The sequence below is a fragment of the Micromys minutus genome (assembly GCF_963924665.1).
Source record: "Micromys minutus genome assembly, chromosome: 32".
Taxonomy (NCBI): Eukaryota; Metazoa; Chordata; class Mammalia; order Rodentia; family Muridae; genus Micromys; species Micromys minutus.
In genome coordinates this window covers 19,185,802-19,212,351 of record NC_137967.1, presented here as the reverse complement: position 1 = coordinate 19,212,351, position 26,550 = coordinate 19,185,802, and the positions used below count along the sequence as shown (strand labels likewise).

Here is a 26,550-nt window from a genome sequence, read left to right as displayed (position 1 = left end):
AGCCGGCAGCGGTCAAGCGCCTTTACTCTCGGAGGAGCTGCCCGCAAATGAAAGAATCTCGGCTGTTCGGGTGCCTCCCTCGCTGCCCTTTTTTGGCTGTCCTCTGCGCAGGCGCACACAGCCAAACCGTCCGCGCTGCGGGGCTGGTTTCAGGAGGGCGTAATCCTGACAATCAGTGCCAGATAAACCAGTGATCCCAGCACGGGAGTCCGGTAGGGAGGAGGCAAGGGGATCAGAGGTACAAAGCAGGTTTGAGGCCAGCCTGGGCCGTATGATATCATCCTGATTTTTTTTTTTTCCTAATTAAAAATAATAGGGGGAGAGGGGAGGCTAGGCTTGAAATGTCTTGAATCACAGCACTCTGGAAGGCAGGCAGATCTGTGAGTTCTGTCAGCCTGGTCCACGTAGACAGATCCAGCCTAGCTTGGCTTACGAAGTGAAGAAGACGTAGGGTCTCACGAAGTACAGGCTGGCTATTCTTGGTCGACGGTTCTCAACCTTCCGAATGCACGATTCCTTAATGCAGTTCTCCATGCTAAGGTAACCCCAACCATAAAATCATGTTCATCGCTACTTATAATTGCAATTTTGTTACTGTTATAAATTGTCATGTTGATATCTGACATGTGGGGATATCTGATATGCTTCCCCAAAGGGGTTGAAACTCACAGGCTGAGAACAACTGTTCTAGGCTACCCTTGAACCCCTGATCTTCCTCCCAACACGTTGGGATGCAGGAATGGCAGGCACGTGCTCCCCCAGGCCCCCATTCCCGCTCTCAGTTAATTTCTAAGTGAGAATCTGGGCGGGCAGGTCTTCTGGAAATCTCTGGATTTTCTGAGTTCTGTGGCATTTCCACACTGAGAGCCTGTGGCCACTCTGTTCCTTCTCTGACCGTGCTGTCACAGCTGCGGGGTTTCCCTTCTCCCAGATCTCCCCACTGCTGTGGCATAAGCTGGCAGGTCACTAACCCACCTTCCTCACACACACTCGGAAAAAAGAAAACGTTCCATTTCCCCCTCCCTCTCCGTTTCTGCCCTGTGAACACAGTGTCTGTAGTCCTTTCCCACACGAAGGCTGTTCTGTCATTGAATCTCTGGTCTTTAGGGCACGTGTGCGCCCCTGAAACTACTCCCCCCACCCTGAAAAACGAATACGTACACACACATGTGCCTGGGTGTGTATGTATGAGTTTGTGTATTTATGTAGTGTGTTTGTGTGCATGTGTGTTTGTATGCATGTGTGTGTATGGTGTGCGTCTGTGAGTGTGCTTCTGTATATAGAGTGCACATATATATGTGTGTGTGTGTGCCTGAATGTATGTGTTTGTGTAGTGTGAGTATGTATGTAGTATGTGTGAGTGTGTGTACTTATAGTAGATATGAAGTGTAATGTGAGGGTGTATGAGTGTGCATGTGTGTAGTGTGTGCCTGGTGTGTATGTGTGCAATATGTGTATGTATGTGTGAATGAAGTATGTGTGAGGGTATGTATGTGTGTAGTGTGCGAGTGAGTGTGCACTCGGGGCTTATGCATGCCTTGATACATGTGTGAAGGTCAGGGGACAATCCTCAGGAGTCTTTTCTTCCCACCACAATGTGGGCTCTGAGAATCTGTCTCAAGTTAGGAAGTTTGAGCAAAATGCCCGAGGCGCCGTGAAGCCCCTGCTTCCCTGGTTCGTAGCGTTCCTTTTCAAAGAGGAACTCCAACATTTCCTTCTTCAGACACGCTTCCAGCGGAGAGTCAGCCAGTGAAGGGCAGCTCTTCAGTTGCTGCTGCCTAGACCTGTGTGGGCTCGGCCAACCGAGATGGTTGGGAGAAGAGCGCAGGTGGATAGGTGCAAAGCAGTTAGCACACAAGTGAATAAGTAAAACCGACTTGGCACTGTTAACTGTTTTCTGCAGAGGAAACAAAGCCAGGGCGTTCTTGATCTCCCCATTCCCCTCAAACACTTTTAAATCAAATCAATGTCATCACAAAACTTGAAACCATCTGAGGTGCCAAATGCTACTTTTCTCCCCTTCTCATTTCCCTTCCTGGGTCTCTAGTTTCTTTTCCTCCTAAGCCATGCCAGCCTTAGCGAGTGAGAGAGTCTGGGCTTTGGTTAGGTGTCTGCCGCTGATGGTAGCCATTCTCCGGGCTCCTCCCTGGGTTATGAAAGATACTGTGGAGGGGGTACCTGGAGGGCCCATGCCAAGGTGTCCCCTGAGTAATTACCCCATGCAACAGATCTGGTATGAAGCCGAACAGATCTGGTGTAAAGAGGGCTAACTGGAGGAAAGGAGCGGAAGTGAGGACCTGGGCAGGGGCGGCGGCTGATGAGTGGACATGTTTGTAGACAGGCAGACAGACTGGAGGAGAGCCATGAGGGCAAAGAAGCGGAGTGGCGGGGGAGAGGGCACTGAGGACAGAAAGGGGGAGAGAGAGGCAGCTTGGGAGACGTGGAAGAGGAGAGAGAATGGGGTGGGAGGGGAGGGAGAAGGAGCAGCAGACCTTTTACGCACAGCCCGCACAGCCCGCAAAGGCGCACCTGAATGCAGCAGACGGTGACGGTGACGTAAGCAGTTGCTAGGTGCCCAAGGGCAAACAGGAGACCTGGGGAGTGAGGGATCAGCACTTTCCTTGTGTTTTTCTGGCTAAATTAATCAGGTCCATCCAACCCAATGGTCAGGTTTATTCCTAGACCTTCCGGATAAGCCAGCTGCAAGCCCCTTGGCTCTCTCCCTGAAGTCTTCAGCCTGCCGGGGTGGACGAAAGTGCGTCTTCGGAAGTAAATACGTGTAACATAGGTTGCACTTTATTCATTGTATTTATGTGACGTATGAATGTGCATATGGCCGTGCGCGTCCGTCGGTGGAAGGCAGGAGGTCAGAGACTAATGACTGTGAAGGGCGAGGTAAAGAAACGGAAATAGCTAGAAGTAGCCACTTAAGGTTTATTTTAATCTGCCCTAGCAGTCTCGGGAGGAAAGCAAGAAAGGAAAGAGGGCAGTTCTATTAGGGTTATCAGGGAACGGGTGCTGAGAGGAGCCGGAGAGCGGGGGAGGGGGGGGGCGGACTCATAGCTAAAGAGTCCCCTTTAGCGATGAGTCCTGCTGGCAAGCAGCGTCTTGTAGCGGATTTTTTTTTTTTTTTTTTTTTTTTTTTTAGCAGAACTGTTGTATCTGGCGTGAATCCGGAGTATGAGCCTATGCTAAAGTAGCTTTTGTCAGATCGCGTGGAGCCTTTGTGTACTTTTCGTCTCCAGGCATGGCTGGCAGACTAGGAACTCTGTATGGCTGAGAATTGCTTACAGGGGTGGGGGGTGGGGTGGGGGTGGTCTTTGAAGACCTTCCTTAGGTCAGATAAGAAGTTTTGGAATTTAGAAATTGACTTCCTGAAAGTGTCTATTGTGTGACAAAGAAAGAGCTTCTAGGAAGTGTTCAGCCCTTGGAAGCAGACCCCACCCCCACCTCCCAGTCCCTACCCCATCCCCCACCTCCCAGTCCCTACCCCATCCCCCACACGCCCAATCCCTACTCCCCCCCCCCCCCAGCCAATAGGAAAAAAAAATGTAAATTCATCTGAAGTATCTCTCTTTTCTTCCAGCGATTCCTGGATCATCCCAAAACCCAGAACACAGACACTGGCTTCCCAAATCCTCAAGGGAATCCTGGCTTTTAGATGTTTAATTGTCAGGATTCGGGGAAACAAATTTCATTGAACTGACACAGGTAATTTGCCAGAATTGGTCCTTTCTGAAAGGAAAAGTCAGGGGGCACCAATGTTGTGAAAAGATGAAGTCCCGGGTTTCAGCACCAATGTTAGGAAAAGGATGAAGAGAGTGGGGGGCATATGGCCGGCCCATGGAGGTGCGGTGAGGTCTGGGGGGCAAGGGAGATGCCTCTGGGGGGTCCATGTTGGGAATCCCTTCCCCCTGAGGGACCAGCTACACAATGGTATAGTACAGAATAGAGTTTATTCAGGTCATGGGAGAGTTAAGAGGGTGGTAGAGGCAGAGAGAGAGGGGGAGAGAGGAGTAGAGGCTGGCCATGAGCATGTGGAGGGAGAGGGGGGAAGGGAAGGGGAAGAGGAGGGATAGGGGTGGGAGATCAGGAGAGCCAGGAGGCAAGAGGGGACAAGAGAGAGAGGAGGGGACAAGCAGCACCTTTTATACTGTCAGGTCACTGGGGCGGAGCATACCTGACTACTGCCAGGTAATTGAGGGGTGGGGTTTACAAAAATCTCAACACTTCCTTTCCACCACGTGGAATCGAACCCAGGCCATCAGACTTGGTTGCAAGCACCTTTACCCTGCTGTGCCACCTCTCCAGACAGAGTGCCTCAAACCATCTGTCTGTTTTTATGGCTGGATGCCTAGAGCTAGGATGGAGGTTTCAATAAACAGAAGGAGTGGAGGAGGGAAAGGCTAAATGGTAGGAAGTATATAAGTATTTTTGAACAAACTAGGAAGCCAGAGGCTGGAGAGGTGGCTCATTGGCTGAGAGAGTCTCTTACTCTTCCAGAGGACTCCAGTTCCCAGCATTCTCATTGGCCAGCTCAAAACTACTTAAGAATCCAGCTCTCCAGTGCCTTCTTCCAGCCTCTGTGGGCCCCTCCACACTGTGTGCAGCTATTCACACTGACGCACAAAAATAAATTAAAAATAAAAGAATAGCTAAGCAACCGGCTTAGGGGAAAGCAGCTTACTGTCCACCAAACCAAAGCGGGTCTGGTCTTCAGAAGTGATTCTCCCGATTCTCCAACACCCACCCAAGAAGACAACGCCGGGTGTCTGGGCACGAGCCACACCTGGTGTCAATCTGGGAGACTCCTGTCATGAATTCCTGCCTTGGTTTCCCTCAGTGATGGTCTGTAACCAGTAAGCCGAAATAAACCTTTCTTTCCCAAGTTGTTTTTGATCTTGGTGTTTATCAGAGCAGCAGTGAACAAGTAAGACAGGAAGATCTCTGAGGCTGTCTGATGGTATCCTTGGGTGATTTGCACCAACATGTCCCCAGGGGTTTCTTTCTTTCTTTCTTTCTTTCTTTCTTTCTTTCTTTCTTTCTTCCTTTCTTTCTTTCTTCCTAAAAAAGATTTATCTATTTATTATATGTAAGTTCACTGTAGCTGTCTTCAGACACACCAGAAGAGGGCATCAGATCCCATTACAGATGTTTGTGAGCCACCATGTGGTTGCTGGGAATTGAACTCAGGACCTCTGGAAGAGCAGTCGGTGCTCTTAACCAATGAGCCATCTCTCTAGTCCTTCCAAGAGGTTTCATGTGATGGTCAAAAGGACATTAGATCAGACACAGACTTGGGGAGGGAATGACTACTCTAAGGGGCTAAAGATAGCTTGGGATGATATGGTACTGGATCTGCATCATCCTAACTCCCAACAATCATCAAGTCGGTCAGTCCATCAGCCTTGTGGAATCTTTAACATAGGTGTGGCTTTTTGGTGCTGGGGGACTTCAGTCCACAGAGCAATTTCAGAAGGAACAGATCTGGTTTGTGGCATTGCTGTGACTTTGATGTGGCCTTTGTCAGTGGTGGAACAGAAGAAAACACATCCCAGGATCGATGCCAGCAGTTTCAGGATGTCTCTTAATCTGGACTTCACAACAGAATAGAATTTCAGGACCGGCCAGCACAGAGCATAGCCTGTGACTAAGAAAAATGGTGAGAAGGGACAAAATGGCTCAGTGGGTAAAAGCACTTGCAATCAAGCCTAAAGACCCGGGTTTGATTTCCCAGCACGCAGATAAAACCAAGTGAGGTGGTAGAGGCTGGGGGCTTGACTGACACCCCCCACAGATGTGGGGCTGTCCATTTGGTGGCTTCCGAGTGTCTGAAAGGGCATGCACTTCTGGTTTAGAAGATGTTGCCACACTGCCTGTCTTAGCAAAGCAAGTGATGGTATAGTTTTACACAGGTGCTCAAAGCTGGCACAATTCTTAAAATTTTAGATACCAGCCAGGTGTGGTGACAATCACCTTTAATCATAGCACTGGGGAGGCAGAGTCGGGAGGTTCTCTGAGTTCAAGGCCAGCCCGGTCTATGGAGTGAGTTCCGGGACACAGTGTGACAAGGAAAGAGAGCACAGCGTTCTGAGTCCTGATTGTCATCTTTGAAGGCAGAGGATCAAGAGTTCAAAGTCAGCCTGAGCCACATAGCAGGGTTACGTCCAGCCTTAGCTATGTGAAACCCTGCCTCAGAAACCACAAAGAGTAATTTGAAGAGGGAGAAGAAAGATTAAAATCAAATAACCATGAAGCCTGCTTAAGGCTCAAGTGCGTAAGATCTTTGCTTTAATTTTTCCTTTGCTTTAATTATCCTTTACAATTTTTGCTTATGCATATGTGTGTGTGAGTGTGTGTGTATGTGTGTGTGTGTGTGTGTGTGTGTGTGTGTGTGGTGACTAAGGAGGCCACAAGAAACACTTTGAAGCTGAAGTTAAAGGTGACTGAGCCACTCCGTGAGAGTGCAGGAAACCAAACCTAAGTCCTCCTTAAGCACCAGAAACACCTTTGGCTCACCCTGAGACATCTTTCCACCCAAAGCCTTCCCTATCACACTTACTCTTTCCCAACATGACCCAGCATGAACCTCTGAGGACCCTGTGACTGCATAGGCTCATCCCAGGGAGTGGCACTATTAGAAGGTGTGGCCTTGCTGGAGGAAGTGTGTCACTGTGGGGGTGGGCTTGGAGACCCTCCTCCTAGCTGCCTGAGGATGCCCAGTCTGTTCCTGGCTTCCTTTTGATGAAGATGTAGAACTCCCAGCTCCTCCTGCACCATGCCTGCCTGGATGTTCCCACCTTGATGATAATGGACTGAACCTCTGAACCAGTAAGCCAGCCTCATATATATGTTTTTCTTTATAAGACTTGCCTTGGTCATGGTGTCTGTTCACAGCAGTAAAACCCTAACTAAGACCCCCAACTCACAAACTGGATCTTGAACTTGGATAACAGGCCACCAGCTGCCTATAATAGGAATGTTTTCTTTGATTGTTATGACTCAGGGTTGTTTCTCGTGAGTCTTTCTTCCTAACACAGGAACAACCCTGTGATCTCACGTTAAAAAAAACAAAACCAGAAACCAACTTCTAAATTTGGACCCTGGAGGTGAGGTCTTATGATCACAGCTCTGGGTGGGGAGGAATTCAAACTCAAGGTGACTGTCTTAGTTTCTCTGTTGTGAAGAGTCTTCAAGACAAGGAAACTCATTTATTTATTTTACCATTCCAAAAGGAAAAAAGGGAGTTTAATGAAGAAATACTGGAACAAAGCAAAACCAAAAACCAGCAGGGCAACTCAATGCCTGATATTAAAGACTTACTAAATGGCTATATTTATTCATTTCTAGGTTTTCTGACTTCAGCACATTTCTCTCTCTTGGGCTGGTCCACATTGTGAATGCAGCTCTCCTTGGCAGAGACCTCATGGCTGTAGCACTGCCGACTTATTGGGGTTTTCAGTGAAATTCTTGACAGCTCCATCTGGACCTTCATCAACACCTAGTCCTAGTAGCTTTCCTTAGACATGGAGAAAGATCCCACAACCCCTTTCCTGAATCCTTCTTGACGCTAAACTCAAGGCAACAATTAGAAAAGAAAGCATTTAAATGATGACTGTTGAGGTTTGGTCTCCGGGAGGCCCAGGACCTGGAGTCTGCATTTAGACCCAAGTGACCTTGCCCCCCAACTGATTTCTGATTGGCTAATGTAGATGACAACAGCCAATAGCTGGGCAGAAGAGACATAGGTGGAGTTTAGGATTCCTGGGCTTGGGTCAGTGAAGAACCACTAGGAATAAGGTGAAGGAGGAGAAGCCAACGTGGGTTAGGTGAGTTCAAGAAAGTGTGGCCCTGAGGGCTGGCCAATTGGAATGAAGAACAGCTCAGATGGACATAGTAATGACTTATTATAAGAGATTAGATTCTAATCCCACAGAGGGTAGATGTCTGCCAAGCTCCTGTGCTATTTAAGGCTTATTCTAAATATAAAGGTTGTGTGTGTGTGTGTGTCTCTTATCTGGCAACTAAATGGTCCAAGGCAGAGTAGAAACCCCGGGTCGGGATTAAAATTTTCTACAACAGGGGACTTGCTTGCAGTTACAGAGGATTTACCAATAGTCATCATGATGGGGAGCAGTCAGCCAGCAGACGAGAACTTTATACCCAACCCAGAGGCAGCAGGCAGAGAGAGAGAAACAGACAGGCAGGGTCTGGGGTGGGCTTTTGGGCCCCCCACTCAGTGACACATTACCCCCAACACCTCCTAACCCTTCCCAAACTTCAGACACATGAGCCTATGGGGGCCGTCCTCATTCAAACACTTGCCGCCAACCACTGCTTCAAAGTTAGTTCTAGGCCAGCCAGACCTACGTGAGGCCCTACCTCAAAAACCAAGACCAAGGCTAGAGAGATGACTAAGTGGTTAAGGGTGCTTGCCACCAAGTCTGACAACCTGAGTTCGATCCCTGGTGGCATCACTTGGTGGAAGGAGAGAAGTGATTGTCTGCTGACATCTACATGTGCACACGTGTGGACAGACACACATACTCACTCGCAGTATAATGTGAAAAACCCAACCAGAGCCAACCCAACCCAAAAGCCTTTAAAATCTCATGTCATTTCAGATGCCGCCTTAGCTGTGGGACCTGGGAAGATGGCCCAGCAGTTAGAGCCTCCTCACCCACAGAACCCCAGCTGGGTCCCCTACCTGTCACTCCAGCTGCGGGGAATCCGACCTCTGGCCTCTGCAGGCACCTACACACATGTGTACAAACACATAATAAAGTGTGAAAATGTTTTAGGTGTGTAAATGGCTGTATGGGTGGCGCATGTTCCTATATGAATACATGTTAACACACTCATATGCACATGTACCTGTGCATGTGTATGACATGCGTTTGAAGGCTCCTCTTTCTCTTGAGCCTCTACTTTGGTTATGTACTATCTTTTTCCTAATGACTCTCTTTTTCTTTTCTTTTTTTTAAAAGATTTATTTCTTTATTTCATGTATGTGAGTACACTGTATCTATCTTCAGACACACCAGAAGAGGGCATCGGATCCCATTACAGATGGTTGTGAGCCACCATGTGGTTGGTGGGATTTGAACTCAGGACCTCTGGAAGAGCAGTCAGTGCTCTTAACCACTGAGCCATCTCTCCAGCCCCAGCCTCTCTCTTTCTTAATGCTCACGTTTAAATCTGTTAAAAAATATTTCCCAAAGCTAGCAAGACAGCACAGGGACTGGAGTTTGGAGTTGCAGTGCACAGAACACATTCGATCCCTGGAGCAGGGTAGCTGGGCTGCTGAGTTCAAGTGAGAGACCTTGTTTCAAAAATAAGGAATGGCCTGTGACTTTGATCCCAGCCACCAAGAGGCAGAGGCAGGTGGATGTCTGTGAGTTCGAGGCCAGCCTGCTCTACAGAATGAGTTCCAGAACAGCCAGGGCTACATAGAGAAACCCTGTCTTGCAAAACCAAAAATAAACAAACAAACAATAAAATAAAACCCAAACCCAAAGAAGGTAGGGAGAGAGCATCGAGGAAGACTCTCGGGGTCACTGAGGAACCTCCACACATCACACACACACAGGTACATGTGTGCACATGCATGGTAACATGTATACATACGGACACACACCACACATGCTAACAAACTCAAGCTTCATGTCTCAAGTGTGGTGGTACCTAGCTAGGGAGTTCGGGGTTAGCCTGGTCCATATGAGATCTTCCTGCTTCCCTTAGTGTGAGTCTGAGCGAATTTCTCAGGGTGGCTCTTGGCCATCTGTGATGGGATCTGATGCCCTCTACTGGTTTGTCTGAAGACAACTACAGTGTACTCACATGCATAAAACAAATAAATAAATAATTAAAACACACACACACACACACACACACACACAATAATACCATCCTCAGCCAGATCTGCAGGAGACTCAGTCACGGAGACAGCCGTCGCTGCAAGGACCTTATTCCAGCTCACTACCTCATCTTCTCCAACACTGACAGAACCAGAACAATCCCCAGTCCCTCTCCTTGGCGCTGTCTGAGGGGTGGGTGGTGAATGGGACTATGAAGGAACGTTCTAGAATCCAGACCCAGCCTCCACGAGGGTGCTAGTCCCGACTGCCTCTGGTCCACATTCCCCTCCGGTAACAATGCTCTCTTTTCCTTCTTCCTTTTCTTTTGGAAGCCCAGAGAAGAAAATGAGACACGCTGAGAACTATATATACCCTTGATGAATGAATGAGCAAGGCAGGTCTCCACCCTCCCTAGCAGATTGAGTGACACAGGGTGATGTTAGCGTTCCGCCCTTCCCCCTCCCCGTCTGGCCCTCTCCTTCTCCCCTCCTCCCCACTCCCCTGCCTCCTAAAGTCCTGCACACCCGCTCTCCTCTCTCTTGCGCCTGGGCTCTGTGGCTGCCTAACGGGACTCCCCCCCCCCCCCCCAATGCTCTTGTATGTTAGATGTTGGTTGTAGCGATCCTGGCTCTTGCTCTTGAAAGCTCTCCAAAACTCCGAGCTGGGTGTCAACAACCCCTGGGCTTCTCCGTTCTACCGCTTCCTGAGGCAGGATGGGAGGCTGGGGAAAACTCATGGGACACGGGGAGACCTCTAACATTTTCAGAATCTCACCAGAAACTCCGTTTACAGGAAAAAGGCTTGTATTGAACGTGCGCAATCTATGGGTCCTGTGCGCTTACTTTATCGGACCAGTTTCCATCCGGGGCACACTCAGAGACGCTCTACAGAGAATTTCAAGCAGAGTCTGAGGACGTGGCTTGGTTGTAGAGTGCTTGCCTAGCCTGCATGATGCCTTCCGTTCTCCCTCCCCTATGTCGTTGTTCCCGGTCCCCCCTCCCCCTCCCCCAGTCTCTGTCCTGTCCCTTCCCACCCCCTTCCACCTGCCTTCCACTCCCGCCACCCCTCCCTTAACCCAGAAACTAGATGTGGTGACTCATGCCTTCAGTCCCGGTACTTGGTAGTGGGGGTGGTGGAGGCAAGAGGTTTAAGAATTCAGCATAGCTGGTTGGGGCTACCTGACTCACTCTCTGTCTGTGTCTCTGTCCCTTTCACACACAAAGACCGGGATGGGTGGGTGGATGGGAGAAAGGGTGGTCTGGAGACACAATTCAGCCCTTAAGAACACTTCCTGCTCTCCCAGGAGTTCAGTTCCCAGCAGCAAGTGGCTCCCCAGTCCCCTGAAATAAACTCCAGGAGGGTCTGACGCCCTCTTCTGGCCTTCCTAGGCAAGGCACCCAAGTGCCATCCAAACACACACATTGATACAAGGAAAAGTACTTTAAAGTTAAAAAAAAAAACTAAAGACTACAATTTAGAGAAAAAATTCTACTGATAAAAAGAGAAAACCTTGAGGAAGAGATGTTGAATAAGTGAGGAGGTGGAGCACGTAGCTAGAGGCGGGGCTAGGAGACCACGCCCATCCGAGTCTGTAAGGTGGATTTGAGTCACCACCGTTGGATGACTCCAGACTGTGAAAGCGGATCGTGAAATCTTTCTGTGTTCCCTGTGAAGCGGATCGTGTTAGTCCACAGCAGGCCCCGAACGTGCCAGAGTTCGGATCGCCTTAGGTGTAGCCGAATTTTAGGAGAGCCCTCGCACCTGGCTCACACTGTTGAGGATTAGGGAACAAAGGCAGATTTATAGTCTTCTGGTTCACACCTCCGGCAGACATCACTAACAATAAAAGCGCTCCGTTTCAGCACTCACAGTGACGAATGTCTGTCAAACACGCCCTTTGGTTGGCATTCACAGGGTCAGACATCACCACCTGATGACATCAGCACATCCAGGGAGCACAGCTGATTTCCCAGAATTCATAATGTAGTAAGCACTCTTAAAACTCACTATGGGACTATTAAAAACAGTAGCTGGGGGCTGGAGAGACAGGTCAGGGGTTGAGACTGTGAACTGGTCTTACAGAGGACCCAAGTTTAGTTCCTAGTACCCCAAAACTGCCTGGAATTCCAGCTGTCTGGAATCCAAGATGACTTCTGGCATTTGCATGAACACGGCACACACACACACACACACACACACACACACACACACACACACACGAGCACACACACAATTAAAAGTAAAAATTTTAAAAAGTAGTAGAGAAGAAATACATCTGTCTCCCCTAGCACAAAAGTAGGTGTGAGAGCTAAGATGGAGGACAGACTCTGGGTCAGAGCCTCAGCAGGAAGGCCTGGCAGACATAAGGACGGATGTAGGTTGGCTTCTTCATCCTCTTGCCTTCCCTTAGACCTTCTTTCCTGAGGAGATGATGCCAGACATCTAGTCACCCTCTAAGGGGCTGATGACAGACCAGCATGTGGGTTCCACCAAGGTCCAGTTCAGTGAACCAATGAATTGTGTTGGGGTTACTTACGGGAATATGCACAGTGAATGGTCACTTACAGGAGCAGAGACTTTGTCCCCAGGCCCACCCCCCAGCATGGGTGACAGCTCACAAGGCGGAGAACCTGAACACCCTACACAGCCTGCAGACAGCCCATGCAGGAGCTGGTCCTCAGCCTCAGCTGGTCTCACAGTGAAGGAGTCTGGGTAGGCAAACATGTTTTGTAACCTATGTAGGGTAGTGGAAGAGAAAAGTTATCAGGATGTGGGGAAAGTGGACCTGTTCAGCAACAGTTCCTTGGGGGCGAGCTCAACTTGGGAGCCACAGAGCAATCCTCCAGCTCGGCAGACAACACACACGAATTGACAGCTACGCACCAGACCTTTAGGCAGGCCGACACTAAACATGAACCAGCGGCTGTCTCCTCCCGAAGGAACGCCAACCAGTCTGCTGCGGAAACCTCACGGGCAGTTTTTAGGTGCGCTTCTCTCTCTCTCTTTCTCTCATTAAAAAAATTATTTATTTATTCATTATATATAAGTTCACTGTCACTGTCTTCAGACACACCAGAAGAGGGCATCAGATCTCATTACAGATGGTTGTGAGCCACCATGTGGCTGGTGGGATTTGAACTCAGGACCTCTGGAGGAGCAGTCAGTGCTCTAACCACTGAGCCATCTGCAGGTGAGGCAGCGCAATGCTCTGTGCTTGTCTCCGTCTGTGGGGTCATCTTTATACTCCTTCATCACGAGTGCTTCCACATGCCTGCTTTAGCATGTGTGCCCCAGCAAAACATCATTCGACGTAACTAACTTTCCCGAGAACCCAGAAGTTTCCACTTCAGACCTTAATGTGTATCTACACCAGGGAAGGAGGGGCTTCACGCATCTGTCTGTTCCAGGGACTTTGTCAGGCTCACTTCCTGAGTTTACAGAGATCCTTAAAGGATGGGGAGGGGTTTTACTTCCCTTTGCCCTAAGGAGCCTCTCTTCAGAACACCGCCACCCCCACCCCTGCTTCTGTCCCGGGGAATCAGAACCAACCAGACAGGACTGACACCATGACGGTGTCAAACACTGAGGCCACAACAGTGCTTTTGAGAGTTATGGAGGACGAAGGGCTCTCTAGGTGTGACGGGCTTTCTCTCTCCCTCGGTGATGCAGACGGAGGCCAGAGTAGACCAAACTCAAAGCAAATAGAGTTGGGTTTATTAGGCACTGCTCCCGGATGGATTGTCAGTCCCCAAGGACAGGCGGAGGAAGTCTTGCACCCTGGCTAGAGCAGGACCGTAGGCAAAGGTTGATGACATGTCAGCCTTAAGCTGGCTTGGTGCCCAAGTATGGTCAAGGGCTGAGCACCTAGGCCTGGATTTGGGTGGCTGGCAGTATCAAGGAAGCAGGTTTTGAGAGCTGCCAAGAATGCAGAACTGGGCTGTTGGTGCCATTGCTTTGTTAGGTTTTCAGTGTAGGCAGGTTTGGGGAAGGAGGGCAGACTGGAATTTCCAGCCTGTGCAGGGCTGAGCCGGGGTTCCAGCCTAAGAAGGTAGACAAAGTAGGAAGCACAGGCTGAGGACGGGGTGACCATGCTGGGATCTGAACAGTTTTAAAAATATTTTATTTATCATGTTTGGGTCAGGTCCTCCTCCTCATCCCCTAAGGCTGGATCTCATGTAGCCCAGGCTGGCCTCAAACTCACTATGCATCTTGTACACTGGTTATGTGTTAGACACTAGTCGGGGTTACAAAGCGAGGTGGTGTCCCCGAAACCCAAAACCTGAAGAGCTCCCCCACACACAATGCCATCCACAAGAGCGCTGTGGCTTTCTGGGGGCCTGCTGTGACCTCCCCTTTTCTAGGCACGCCGGCAATCTAGTTTTTTTATTTAGAAAATAAGAAGAACAAGGTGTACATTCAGAAGAAACACTCTGTGCTCTGCTCAGCTTGCACAGCAGAACAACACGTTTTCTACTACCCCGGGACCTGTGATACCATCCTGCGTCTCTGTGCCCGTCCCAGCCGGAAACCAGGGACGTCTGTAATCATTTTGGCTTTTCTATGCCCACCCCAGCTCCCGAATAGAATAACAACATGGAGACTTATGCTAGACCTGTTCCCCAATTACCTCCAAATTAACTTACATTAACCCGTTTATACTATTCTATGTCTGCCACATGGCTGGTTATCTCTCCTCAGTTTCTTGTGTTCGATTTTCTCTGAGTCTGGGTGGCAAATCTCCCGCGCTTCTCTCTTTCCCAGAGTTCCTCTCCCCTCCCCTCCCGCCAGATGTCTTACTATCCTGCCTTTTGCTATAGGCCATAGCTTTTTATTTTAACCAATCAGAAGGCACCTGGGGCAGGCAAAGGACAGAGCCGCAGGCAAAGGACACGCTTTTACGAGTGTACGGAAACATCACTGCAACAGGTGTTTGCGTGTCATAAGCCCTTCGGTGGCTGAGTTGGTCAACTCCCAGGGACAGAAATTTTGGGATAATGAAAGGAAAGAGAGAGGGGGAAAGAGGGTGGGGCTGTGAAGAAGACAGTATGAATTCCCGGAGAACAGGCCTGTTAGGAAGAGAATTCAGAGAAGGACGAGGCTGCACCATCTCCTCCACCTCCGGAGTTGGGCCGGCCACGTGACTTTCTCCAGCCAATGGGATGACAACGATGGTGTTCAGTTCTGAGCCAGAGGCCTTGTAATCAGTTGGGGTCTGGCTTTCTGAGCCTGAGAGAGGATACCAGGGAGTGCCAGCTGCCCCTCGACAGCCACTGGAGCACGGATCCTGCAGCACCCCCCAACCTGCGGAGCCCAACCGCCAGCCCAAGCCACAGGATTATGACAAGCTTTGTTACCTTGCAGACGCTGACAGATACGCCCTTGGACACTAAAAAAATCTTCCTGACTTCTGTTAAATTCTTCCTCCTGTTACCCCTCCCTTCGGCTAAGCCAGGGAGTTTCTTTTGTTTGCAGTCCGCGAGGCTGAAGAACAGGGACAGTGCTCCCCGAGTGGGTAGACAGCGAAGATGGGGTGCTGGCAGCGGACCAGAAGACGGAAAAGACTTTATTTAGCTGGGGACATCTTGGGGACAACTGGGAGGGAGGAGCAGCTTGACAGGGTCCACGTCATTCTTTCCTGAGACTCCTGCCCTGGGATCGGCTTTGGGTAGAGATTTATGTTCGTGGCTCAGGTGATCGCTCCCTATTTCTGTGGGTTGGGCAGTAAAGATCGAAGGGTGATGGAGGAGGGAGGGGGAGAGAGAGAGAGAACACGTCACTGTTACATATTGCTCTGTGATTCCTCCAAATTCACATATGGAGGCCCTAGCCCTTACAGCTTTTCGGTGTGTGTGTACACGTGTGCACACATGTGTGTACATGTATGTGCATAAATGTGTGTGCACATACACACGCGTGCACACGTGCTCGCATAAGTGTGTACATACATGTGTGCATAAGTGTGTGCATGCTTTGGCAGGCATTGTCTCCTTCAGCCATGTTGGCTCCTGGAGATCAAACTCAGACCCTCAGGCTTGGCATCAGGTGAATTTGCCAACTGAACCTTCTCTGCTGCCCAAGGCTTTGCTTAGCTGTCTTGTCTCTCCTCGGGATGGGTCTTCCCCATTTGGGTTCACTGGCACCCCTCCCCAATGCTCCCCCCTCCCTCCCCAGTTTTCCCCCTCCCCAATGCTCCCCATCCCCCTTCCTGACTTCCCATCCTTGATTCCCATTCTTGTACGTGGTGTTTGCCTTCCTCACGGGACACGGGGGGATGGGATGTGTCATTCACAAAGCCCACCACCATTTAAAGGTGGTTCGGACTCATGTCCTGTGGGCTGGGTGTGGTTATGACTGTTCCCATTTTGCAGCTGGACACACTGAGCCCCAAAGGAACTCCACTTCTCCACAGCTCCCCTGAACAGGGAACCACAGCAGCCAAGCAAGATCTCATAGCTTCTCTTGTCACTTTTTTAGTGAGTTAGGTGGGTTCCTCTGGGGTCTATTGGGTTGGTGTTTTTTTGTTTTTGTTTTTTTTTTGGTTGTTGTTGTTTTGCCAGAGTCTGAATTGTTGCTGCCCCCTAGCTGTGTGATTTGGAATTAATCTCTTGACTTCTCTGTGCCTCATCTATAAAACCAGGAATAGAATTGAACTTATTCCACTGGTAGAGCGACTCAAATCGAGCTCAAGGGGGCTGGAGAGGATGTCCTCAGGCGGACTAGTGGGAGGGACAGAATTACCTTGTGTGCCAGGACTAAATAGAAGCAGACAGCTCCGATCAGCACCAGGCCGCCCAGCGTGCCCACTACTATGAGGCCAATGGCGGATCCTCCTGAGAGTGACAGGTAGTCACTTGAGTTCACAGGGTAGGCAGCCGTGGGAGCCGGAGCTGTGGGAGCCACGGTGGCTTCTGGGAACAGAGGGGAGACAAGACTGAAGGCGCCACCACCCTCTACACCCCGACTCCTGCCAACTTATAACTCGGTTCCTCCGCACAGCATCCCCGCACACCGTCTCCTCCTGTTTCCAAGCTCATCCATTTCTCTCTCTCCTCTTCTCTCCCCACCCTGCGGGGCAGTGGTGTACCGCCAGACAGAAAACTCAGTAAGGCCGAGCAGGTTTAAAAAACCCGGTATTTTTCATATCTGATTATGGTAGATTAATCCACTCCCGACCAGGTTCCTGTCCTGGAACACAGGGACCACCACACCCCATTGAGAGAACTGTGACAATCAGTCACGTAGGGCCAACACCCAAAGCTTCTCCACTTGCAAGATGAGGCATCCTCAGTATCTCAGACCAAGCCAATAGAAAACATCTGCTTTGAGACTCCAACCGACCCCACAATGTGTATAAGACCCTGTCTACAAGGAATAAAGTTCACGAGTCATTTCACCAAAGACTGTCTGGGAGCTGTAACACCTCTGGGAACAGAACTCTCTCCAGAAGCTCTCTCCCTTTCGCTGGAAGCTGCTCAACCCTATTGCGCCACTTCCTGCTTGGTGGCCCCGCCCTTGGCTCCTAGCCACCTGTTGTGTCCCACCTGCCTGTTGCACCCCAAAGGTTGGCAGCCTGCCTTGTTCCAGCTCCCCTCCTCCTTGAAGAGCCACAACTCTGGCCACTCCAGAGCCCTGCAGATCCCTGCAGACAGCACCCCTGTATGAGGACTGGCACACTCCCACCTCTTTCTGTCCCTATCTTACCCAGAGTCTGCATAATTATCTGTTAGAACTAGCTCAGATGGCCTGTCCTCCAGGAAGCCCTCCCTGACTGCCAGGCTGTCATGCTCTGTGGGTCCCTCATTCCAGTTCTGCCTACTCTGGTCTCTGGGGTAGGGGTGGTCTGTGGATATCCCCCATTACTTCTCCAGATGGAGTGGTCCTAGTCAACAGGGTGGCCCCAGCTTTACCTGTGTTGGGCTGGGCACACTATAGATTCTCCGTAAACATTTCCCGAGACACTTGCCCATAACTCCAGAGTTGAGGTTGAGGAAGGACCAGAAACTGACAGGCCAGTGTCAGCTCATTGTCCAGCTGGTCTGGTTGAATCCATGAACCCTAGACCCTGTCTCCAAAAGGTAAAGTTAGGGGCTAGAGAGATGGCACAGTGGTTAGAGCACTGACTGCTCTTCCAGAGGTCCTGAGTTCAATTCCCAGCAACCACATGGTGGCTCACAGCCTTCTGTAATGGGATCCGATGCCCTCTTCTGGTGTGTCTGAAGACAGCTACGGTGTACTCATAAAGCAAACAAAAGGTGAAGTTGGACTTGGGGGGTGTACCCTGGTAGGCTGCGGTGTGCACTAATTGAACCGAGTGGGTGACAGAGAGGAGGAGTCGGGGGAGGTGGAAAACTAGGGAGGGACCTGAGGAGGGATGGGGTAAATAATGATAAAATGCATTGCATGCAGAACGAATTCTCAAAGAATAAATTTAAAAAGTGTTTTGTTTTTTGTTTTTTTTTTTGTTTTTTGTTTTTTTAATTTTGAATGGAGACAGTCAAAAGATTCCCAGTGTCAACCTCTGGACTTATTGTGTTAAAGTTTCCCTGGAGTTATAATAACTTGCTATTTTGGAGGGAAACATCTTCTAATTGTTGTTAATTTTTAATTTTTTTTTTGAGACAGTTTCTCCCTGAAATTGAATCTGTAGACCAGGCTAGGCTTGACCTCAGAGATCCACCGCCTCTGCGTCCCACAGAGTGCTGTGGTGAAAGGTGTACACCACCACCACTACCACCGCCTGCTTAGGAGCTGTCTTCAGACACAGGTTGTAAAAGCAAACTGTTAAGAACAGGAAGTTCTGAGGGAAGGCGGGTGGGAAAGCCTCTATCCCGGAGAGGAAGGTCCTTAGGACAGGAAGCAAGCAAGCAGACTCAAAACAGAGCTTCAGGAAGTCTCTGGAAAGGCCGGCCAGCTCTCGGGAAGCATCTCTTAGCAGCGGCTGACAAGCTTCTCAGACAAGCACTGCTGAGAAGACAGCCTCTGGCAAACTTCAAGGACCGAGGCCAGCCTCAGCAAGGCAATCATGGCGCTGGCAGGCCTGGCCCTTCTACCTCATTCCCTCTGCCCTGCCAAAAACTGTTAGATCACATTTCTAAACCCAGCCACCAATGTCTAGTCCCTTATTCGGCCACTTCCTCCTCCTGAAGCTGACTACCTAGACCCAGCTATCAAAGTACTGAAGTCTAAGACTCAAAAGCTCCCCTTGGCTGCCCTGATTAACACGCCCAATTAAAATTAAACACCTCATCCTAATGAAGGCCTTCCCCTTGTGCAAGTTGTCACTCGTGCTGGGGTGAGCTTTGGTGACAAAGCTGTCTTTGCGTCCTATGTGTTCCTGTTAGTAACCCCTCACCCACAATTATGTAAGTAACCCCAATAAAACTCCTCGATTCACCAAGGTGGGTCTTTGGTGGTAAGGGGAGGGTATCGGCTAAGGACCCACAAGACCAAGCCTGCCAGATATAAAATGCAGGGCTGAGGAGATGGGCCAGTGGGTAAAGTACTCTCTGCAATTTGAGGACCAATGTTGGGACCTTCAGGACTCACACATAAGTGTCAGGCAGATGGCCTGCTTCTAATTCCAGCGCCTGGGGGGTGATGGGGAGTCGGAGACAGGATCCTAGAGGAAGCTGGCCAGCTCGACTGTATCAGAGAAACCTGCCTCAGTAAACGAGGTACGGGGCAATTAAGGAAGACCCATGCCAGTCTCTGGCCTTCAATGTGCAGAGATACACTTGCAGACATTCACGCAGTTATGAGAGAAAATTAACAATGAAAAAGGAAGGCTGATAAACCACAGCTGACAGGTGGAAGAAAACCTAGAGTGATATTTTGGCTCTAAAGATCTAGGGTGCTTCCCGGGGACACTTACGGCGCAATGAGACAGTCACCGGCTCAGATACCAGCTCCTTGTCTGTGTTCTTGGCTATGCACAGATACGTGCCCAGCTGATCTGGGGACAGTCGCCGGATAAATAGCTTCTCCCCAGTTCCGCATGGCTTCCCATTAAAGGTCCAGCTCAGCGCAGGCTCCGGGGTCATGGTCGCCACCCACTGCAGGATCACAGAGTAGTTAAGGTCACTGTAGATTATGCCCTTCAAAGCCTCTGGGAAGGTCACCAGTGGGATCAGGCTGGGGTTGTCTGTGGGAGCAGAGAGCAAGACCTCCGGGTGACCTCCAGAGTCACTGTCTCTGCCCCACACAGTTACGTGCATACATTCATCCACACACATGCATTCATTTATTCTCATTCCTTCACACATTCATTCACACATTCATTCACACACACAGTCATTCATTAGTTCACACATTTATTCACAGTCATTCATTCACACAGTCATTCATTAGTTCACACATTTATTCACACATTCATTCATACATTCATTCACACATTCATTCATTCACACATTCATTCATTCACAGTCATTCATTAGCTCACACATTTATTCACACATTCATTCATTTGTTCACACATTCATTCACACATTCATTCATTCACACACACATTCATTCATTCAGCCATGCATTCATTCAACCTCTGTCACTCATGCATTCATTTAGTACAACTCTACTGGGGCTCACAAGCTCCTGTGTTCCGTTGCATGTGGCCATTACACTGTCAGCAGTCACAGAATTCATTACACCAGCAATATGAATTAGACCAGGTTACTAAGTATTTAGTAAAGTTAGGCACAATTATATCAAACTATTTCTCTTATAACTGAGACTTTTTTTTTTGCTCGATTGTTTTTATACTGAGTCTCACTATATACCTCTGGCTGTCCTGGAACTTGCTATGCAGAGCAGGCTGCCTTCAGATGCACAGAGATCTGCCCTCCTCTGCTTCCTGAGTGCTGGGATTAAAGGCGTGTGCCACATCCACCAAACAAAACTGAGCCTTTTGTTTGAAAATTTCTTTATATATTTCTTTAAAACTTATTTTTATTTTATGTATGTTTGTCGGGGTATGGGGATGCATAAAGATGTCAGAGGACAATTTGTAGGAGCTGGTAGATCCTTCTACTATGTGGGTCCTGAGGATCTACCATTGAGCAACACCCCCAGCCCCTCTGAGCCACGCCCCCAGCCCCTCTGAGCCACACCCCCAGCTCCACTGAGCCACGCCCCCAGCCCCTCACTGGAGGATTCTAGACAGAGGCTCTACCACTGAACTCTATTGTAGCCTTGTTTCTGCTTTGTATTAAGACAGAATCTCACTGAGTCGTTCAGGTAGTGACCCTACTGCCTCTCTCTTTCATTGTATCTTGCTAAATAAAACCATCTACCAGGCCACAGCAAATACAGGCCCCTCACCAAGTGCTAGCTAGCTCTTAACCTCTGGCACCTTCTGCCACACAAATGTCATTTTAAAAACATAGGGTGCGTGTGTGTGACAGAATCTCATGTATCCCAGGTTAGCCTCAAACACACGGTATAGCCTGGGACTTCCTCTTCCTGCTTTGGCTTCCTGAGTGCTGAGGCTACAGGCCTGAGGTGCCATTGCCACTGTCCTGACACTGGCTTTGTTGCTGTTTTGTCTTTTCTGTCACCTTGACTCCAACTAACCTTTTCAGGAAACCTCAATTCAGAAAATATCTCTGTAAGACTGGCCCCTAGACAAGTCTGTTGGGTCATTTTTTTCCTTTGTTTTCCTATCTTTCTTTTTCTTGAGACAGGGTTTCTCAGTGCAGCCCTGGCCGTCCTAGAACTCTCTCTGTAGACTAGGCTGGCCTCAAACTGGGATCCACCTGCCTCTGCCTCTGGAGTGCTGGGATTAAAGGCGTGAACAGGGAGGGCCACCTCTGAGAGGGTGGTCCTGAGTTACGTAAGAAAGTAGTGAGCACGGAGAACAGTCCAGTAAATGCTGCCCCTCCGTGGTCTCTGCCTCAGGTCCTGCCTCCAGGCTCCTGCCCTGACTTCCGTTTGTCACGAACTGTTACCTGGAAGCTTAGATAAAATAAACCCCTTTCTTAGGTTGTCTCTGGCGGTTGGGTTTTTATCACAGCAATTGTTGGCGTCAAGAACCGTGCTTTACGGTCGGGATCTGGCTTTCCGGTTAAAAATCGCCTCTGAATCCAGTGGTGACAGTGATGTCACCCATAGGTGACAGGAACCCACACATCTGTTGCCATGGCAACTGCTGTACATTCCCAGAGTCCACTTCCTACCTCTACCTGTGAGCGGTTGCATCACAACCTAAATACAAAGCAGACCTTTCCTGACCTCCACCACCCCTTCCTCTCTCTCTTTTCCCCCTCCATTGCTCCCTTTGTCCTTTCTTCACCCCAATAAACCTCTGTCACGTGGAACTTACTGTACTGGCCTGGTGTGGTCTGTCCGCACATGAGCTGCAGTTCCAGCACACAATTCATAGAAACCCTGCCTGACCCGACTTTAACCCTTCGTTCTATATAAATTACCCAGTCTCAGCTAGTCTATGATAGCAAGAGAAAACGGGCTAACACAGGGGTGGTGAACAGCACCCGAGAGATGCCCTGCTGGCCCCTGAGGGGTGTGGTGAGTCTGATTTCTGAGAACCGGGTCCCTCTCCATGGCCCCCACTCACACTTGACTTCTCTCCGACTTCTGCGGGACTCGACGGCGTCCAGAACGTAGGCGTGGCTCTCTGAGTTTTGAGCTGACACGTCCCCGATGACCAACCTATCTTCAGCGCGGAGCACCTCTTGGCTCGTGTGAGGACGTCCCGGGAGGCCCTCCGGAGAGGACCTGGCTGGCGGCTGGGCTTCCGGCTCTCGGAACCAAGAAGTGCTGTGAATACCCTCAAGGGTTCCGGGGACAGGCAGGTGGGCGCCTGCTCCTTCCATTTGGGGCAGCTTGGAGGTGGCCGAGCAGATGCAGAAGATGAGTAGAAAACCTTGGAGGAGGCAGGAAGCAGGTGGGGACATCAAGGGACAAGGTAGACCACAGGGGACACACTACCCGCAAGCTGCCTGCCCATGAGGGAAACCAACGTTACAGATTCTGGGGAAGGGGTTGTTTGAAGCTGTCTTCATGTGGGGGCGCTGTTTGGGAAAGGCTACAGACCCTGTGGGGGCGCTGTTTGGGAAAGGCTACAGACCCTCTCGGAGAGTGGCTCTCAACCTGTGGCTCGTGACCCTCTGGGTCCAAGGGACCTTTCACAGGGATCAGATATCCTGCGTATCAGATATGTAAATGACCATTTGTAACAGGAGTGAAATTAGAGTTATGGAGTAGCAAAGAAAATAATTTTACGTGTTGGGGGGTCACCACCACATGAGGGCCATAGTATTAGAGAGGTTGAGAAACGTTGATCTGTGATAGAGTGTTGCAGGAGGAAACGCATCACTGGGGCCAGGCCTTACTTCCTCGACTCCTCCCCTTCCTGTGTGTGATAGAAAATGCGACCAACCAGCTTCCTGATTTCCCTACTACTACGATGTACTGTATCTCTCATAAACCCTTTACGTTGCTAACTTGCTTGTTGGGATATTTTACCACAGCAACAGAAGAGCCGTACACGTGATGGAGAGGCGTGGTGGTTAGAGCTGGGAGCCCATCCCTTGGCGGGTAGAGACGTAGGATCAGGAGTTCAAAGGCAACCACATATCGGACGGAGGGCAAGCCTGGGCTACATGAGGCCCCACCTCAAACAAAAGTGCATTGATTGTTTTCGTTGTTATTGTACTTTTATAGATAGAGTCTCACTGTGTAGTCCAGATTAACCAGACTGACCTAGAATTCACTCGTGGCCATCTTCCTGACGTGTGTGTGTGTGTGTGTGTGTGTGTGTGTGTGTGAGCGAGTATGTACACATGAAAGTGTGTGCTGGTTCTCATCCAGGCCAGAAGAAGGTATCAGATACCTTAGATAAGGATTTAGAGGTGTTAGGTCTCAGGTAGTTCAAATCTCCAGCAATGATCTCAACAAAGCCAGCATTACTCAGAAACTCGTCAAACCAGTTTTCACCTGCTACAAGGAGTCATTTTCTTTACCTGGGAGGAATGTTTGGGCACAACTGACTTCGCTTCCCTCCCCTAAGGACTCATCACCTTCTCAGGCTACTTCCTACTGCTCCGAACCTCTCTCCATTCCTACGGTTCCCTCTCACCCCCCCCCCCTCTGCTTCTACTCCTCCCGTGCTCCCTCTGAGCCTCCCCTTCTCCCCCCTCTCCCCCCTCCCTCCTTTGTATCTGTAATAAAAACTTTCACCATATCACGGAGCTGGAGCCCAGATTCCTCAGCAGGGTCTCTACTGTGCCTCTCACATGGTACTGGGTCACTGGTAAACTACAGCCTGCCTTTCAGAGACTCAGTGACAGCAGCTTACATCATAGCCCGCTACGAGCTACACACACACACACACACACACACACACACACACACACACCCTTTAAAAGGTTCTGGCCACTTCAGTTCACTCTGCCTGTCTTATTAATTTCCCCTGTCTCCTGGTCTGTCTGTCTGTCTCTATCATGGTTTTCAGTGTCTTCCTCGTCCCCCCAATAAAAGTCTTTTGTTGAATCTGTTTTGTAGCACAATCTCTTAGCTGCACACCTATGTCTATGATCTGCTAAGATAACACTTGTGATGGCTTAAAAAAAAACGCTTGGCCCAGGGAGTGGCACTATTAGAAAGTATGGCTTTGTTGGAGTAGGTGTGTCACTGTGGGTCTGGGCTTTAAGACCCTCATCCTAACTGCCTGGAAGTCAGTCTTCCACTAACAACCTTCAGATGAAGATGCAGAACTCTCAGCTCTGTCTGCCTAGATGACGCCCTGCTCCCACCATGATGATAATGAACCTCTGCACCTGTAAGCCAGCCCCAATTACATGTCGTCCTTTATAAGACTTGACTTGGTCATGGTGTCTGTTCACAGCAGTAAACCCTCAGACACACTGCTGCTTTATCCTGTTAGTCACAGTGAGAACTGAACTCAGGTCCTCAGGACGAGCAGCCATGCTGTGAACCATCAGAAAAAAAGGAAGAAGACAACCGAGTCTGCATGCACACCACAGCACGCAACTCACATGCACACTAACAGGGAGGGTTGTGAGCCTCTGTGGTTGCTGGGAACTGAACTTCCGTCCTTTGCAAGGGCAGCTAGCCATCTTAACTCTGAGCCATCTCTTCAGTCCCAACTCCTGACCTTTCTAAGGCCAGGAACAAAATGGATGTAAAGAAAGCTAACACAAAAGAGACTTAGAGGTGATGGGAGATAACGCTGAATATCAGCGAGTTCTAAGAGGTCCCATCCAGAAAGATCCATGAGTGTACACACTTCCCCATAACTACAGCAGCCAGATGCGAGTGCTTGGACCTTTTTGTCTCTCCTTTCTCTGCTCATGCGCAGAGCACAGCTCTGAAGGGGATGAAGGGCACCCAGAGAGAATAGGGGAGATGACAGAGGGCCTACGTCTCCCTTGCAGGGCATGCTCTAACCTGGGGACCAGGAAAGCTTTAGGTCAAATGGAGTTTGGGGCTTTCTGTTTTGCTAGTGTGGGGGACAAAGTCTTACTATGTAGCCCTGGCTGGCCTAGAACTTGTCATCTAGACCAGGCTGGCCTCCAGATTTCCGTGGGCCCCTGCCTTTGCCTGCTGAGTGCTGGGGTTACAGGTGGGCGTGGCTTTAGAATGATGGACAGAACCCAGACCTTTTTTGGTTTCTTTTTTGAGATTAGGTCTCATAGACCCCAGACTAGATCCAAACTCATCATCCTCCTGCCTCAGCCTTCCAAGGGCTGGCATCGCAGGCCCAGGTCATACCTCCTGGCTCAGCACTTTGGACCAGGAGGAGCAGTCTGTTGTGTTGTGAGAGGTCCTCTCTGTGGTCTCTGACATGCAGACAACAGCAGCTCAAAGCTTCGTTCTCTTCTCCAAGCTGTGTGATGTGGGGAAACTATGCAACCTCTCTGAGCTGTGGCCTCCCTCTACCCCCAATGAAATGAGGACCAGCGGGTGTGGAAGGTAAAAGTCACTGTCTGAAAGCATGTAGGTCTGACGGGCAGGTAGATAATGCTCAGTGTCAGCGACCATGCCTTCTGATGGCTGAACTTCTCCTATTGCGAGTGTGTGTGTGTGTGTGTGTGTGTTGCCCTGTGGGGGACACACACATGTCAGAAAACAATTGTGTGAATCAGTTCTCTCCTCCATCTTTACATGGGATTTGGGGATCAAGCTCAGGTGTCAGGCTTTCACGGCCATTGGGCTATCTCACTGCTACCCCCAAACCCTCATTTTTTGTTAATTATTTATCTATTTTATGTATGTAAATACACTGTAGCTCCCCAGACACACCAGAAGAGGGCATCAGATGCCCCACAGATGGCTGTGAGCCACCATGTGGTTGCTGGGATTTGAACTCGGGACCTCTGGAAGAGCAGTCGGTGCTCTTAACCACTGAGCCATCTCTCCAGCCCTAGCAAGACTATTTTAAAAAGATCCTGCTCCACAACAAAAAGATTGCTGGCCAATTTGGGGATGCCCGGTCTCATAGTCAGGAGTTCTGTGTGATGAGCTGTGTGGGCTCTCTGAGGGGGTCCCTTCTTTGTCCCCAGCCGGAGGTGAAGTTCTCCCACGCACCTGTTAGTAGAAGCGTCTCCCAGGTGCGGATGAGGCCACGGCCTGAGTCCGGAAGACAATCCATGACGTCCTCTGTCCTGGGACCTCTCAGGGAATTCTGGGTAGAAGAACCTCAGGGGCTCGCGGGGTCTTT

At 49.8% G+C, this 26,550-nt stretch overlaps 1 protein-coding gene across 1 annotated transcript; it reads right to left on the bottom strand.

Moving 5' to 3' along the window:
• Positions 1–12: 12 nt before the first annotated feature.
• Positions 13–26,550, bottom strand: IGSF23 (immunoglobulin superfamily member 23; the record flags this gene model as incomplete). Its single annotated transcript, XM_080908689.1, has 5 exons — positions 26,418–26,550; positions 22,522–22,731; positions 19,729–19,998; positions 16,596–16,765; positions 13–165 (listed from the first exon to the last, which is right to left on the bottom strand). Exons 1-5 carry the CDS (start codon positions 26,479–26,481, stop codon positions 13–15), a joined length of 867 nt encoding a protein of 288 aa, XP_080764815.1. The 5' UTR covers positions 26,482–26,550.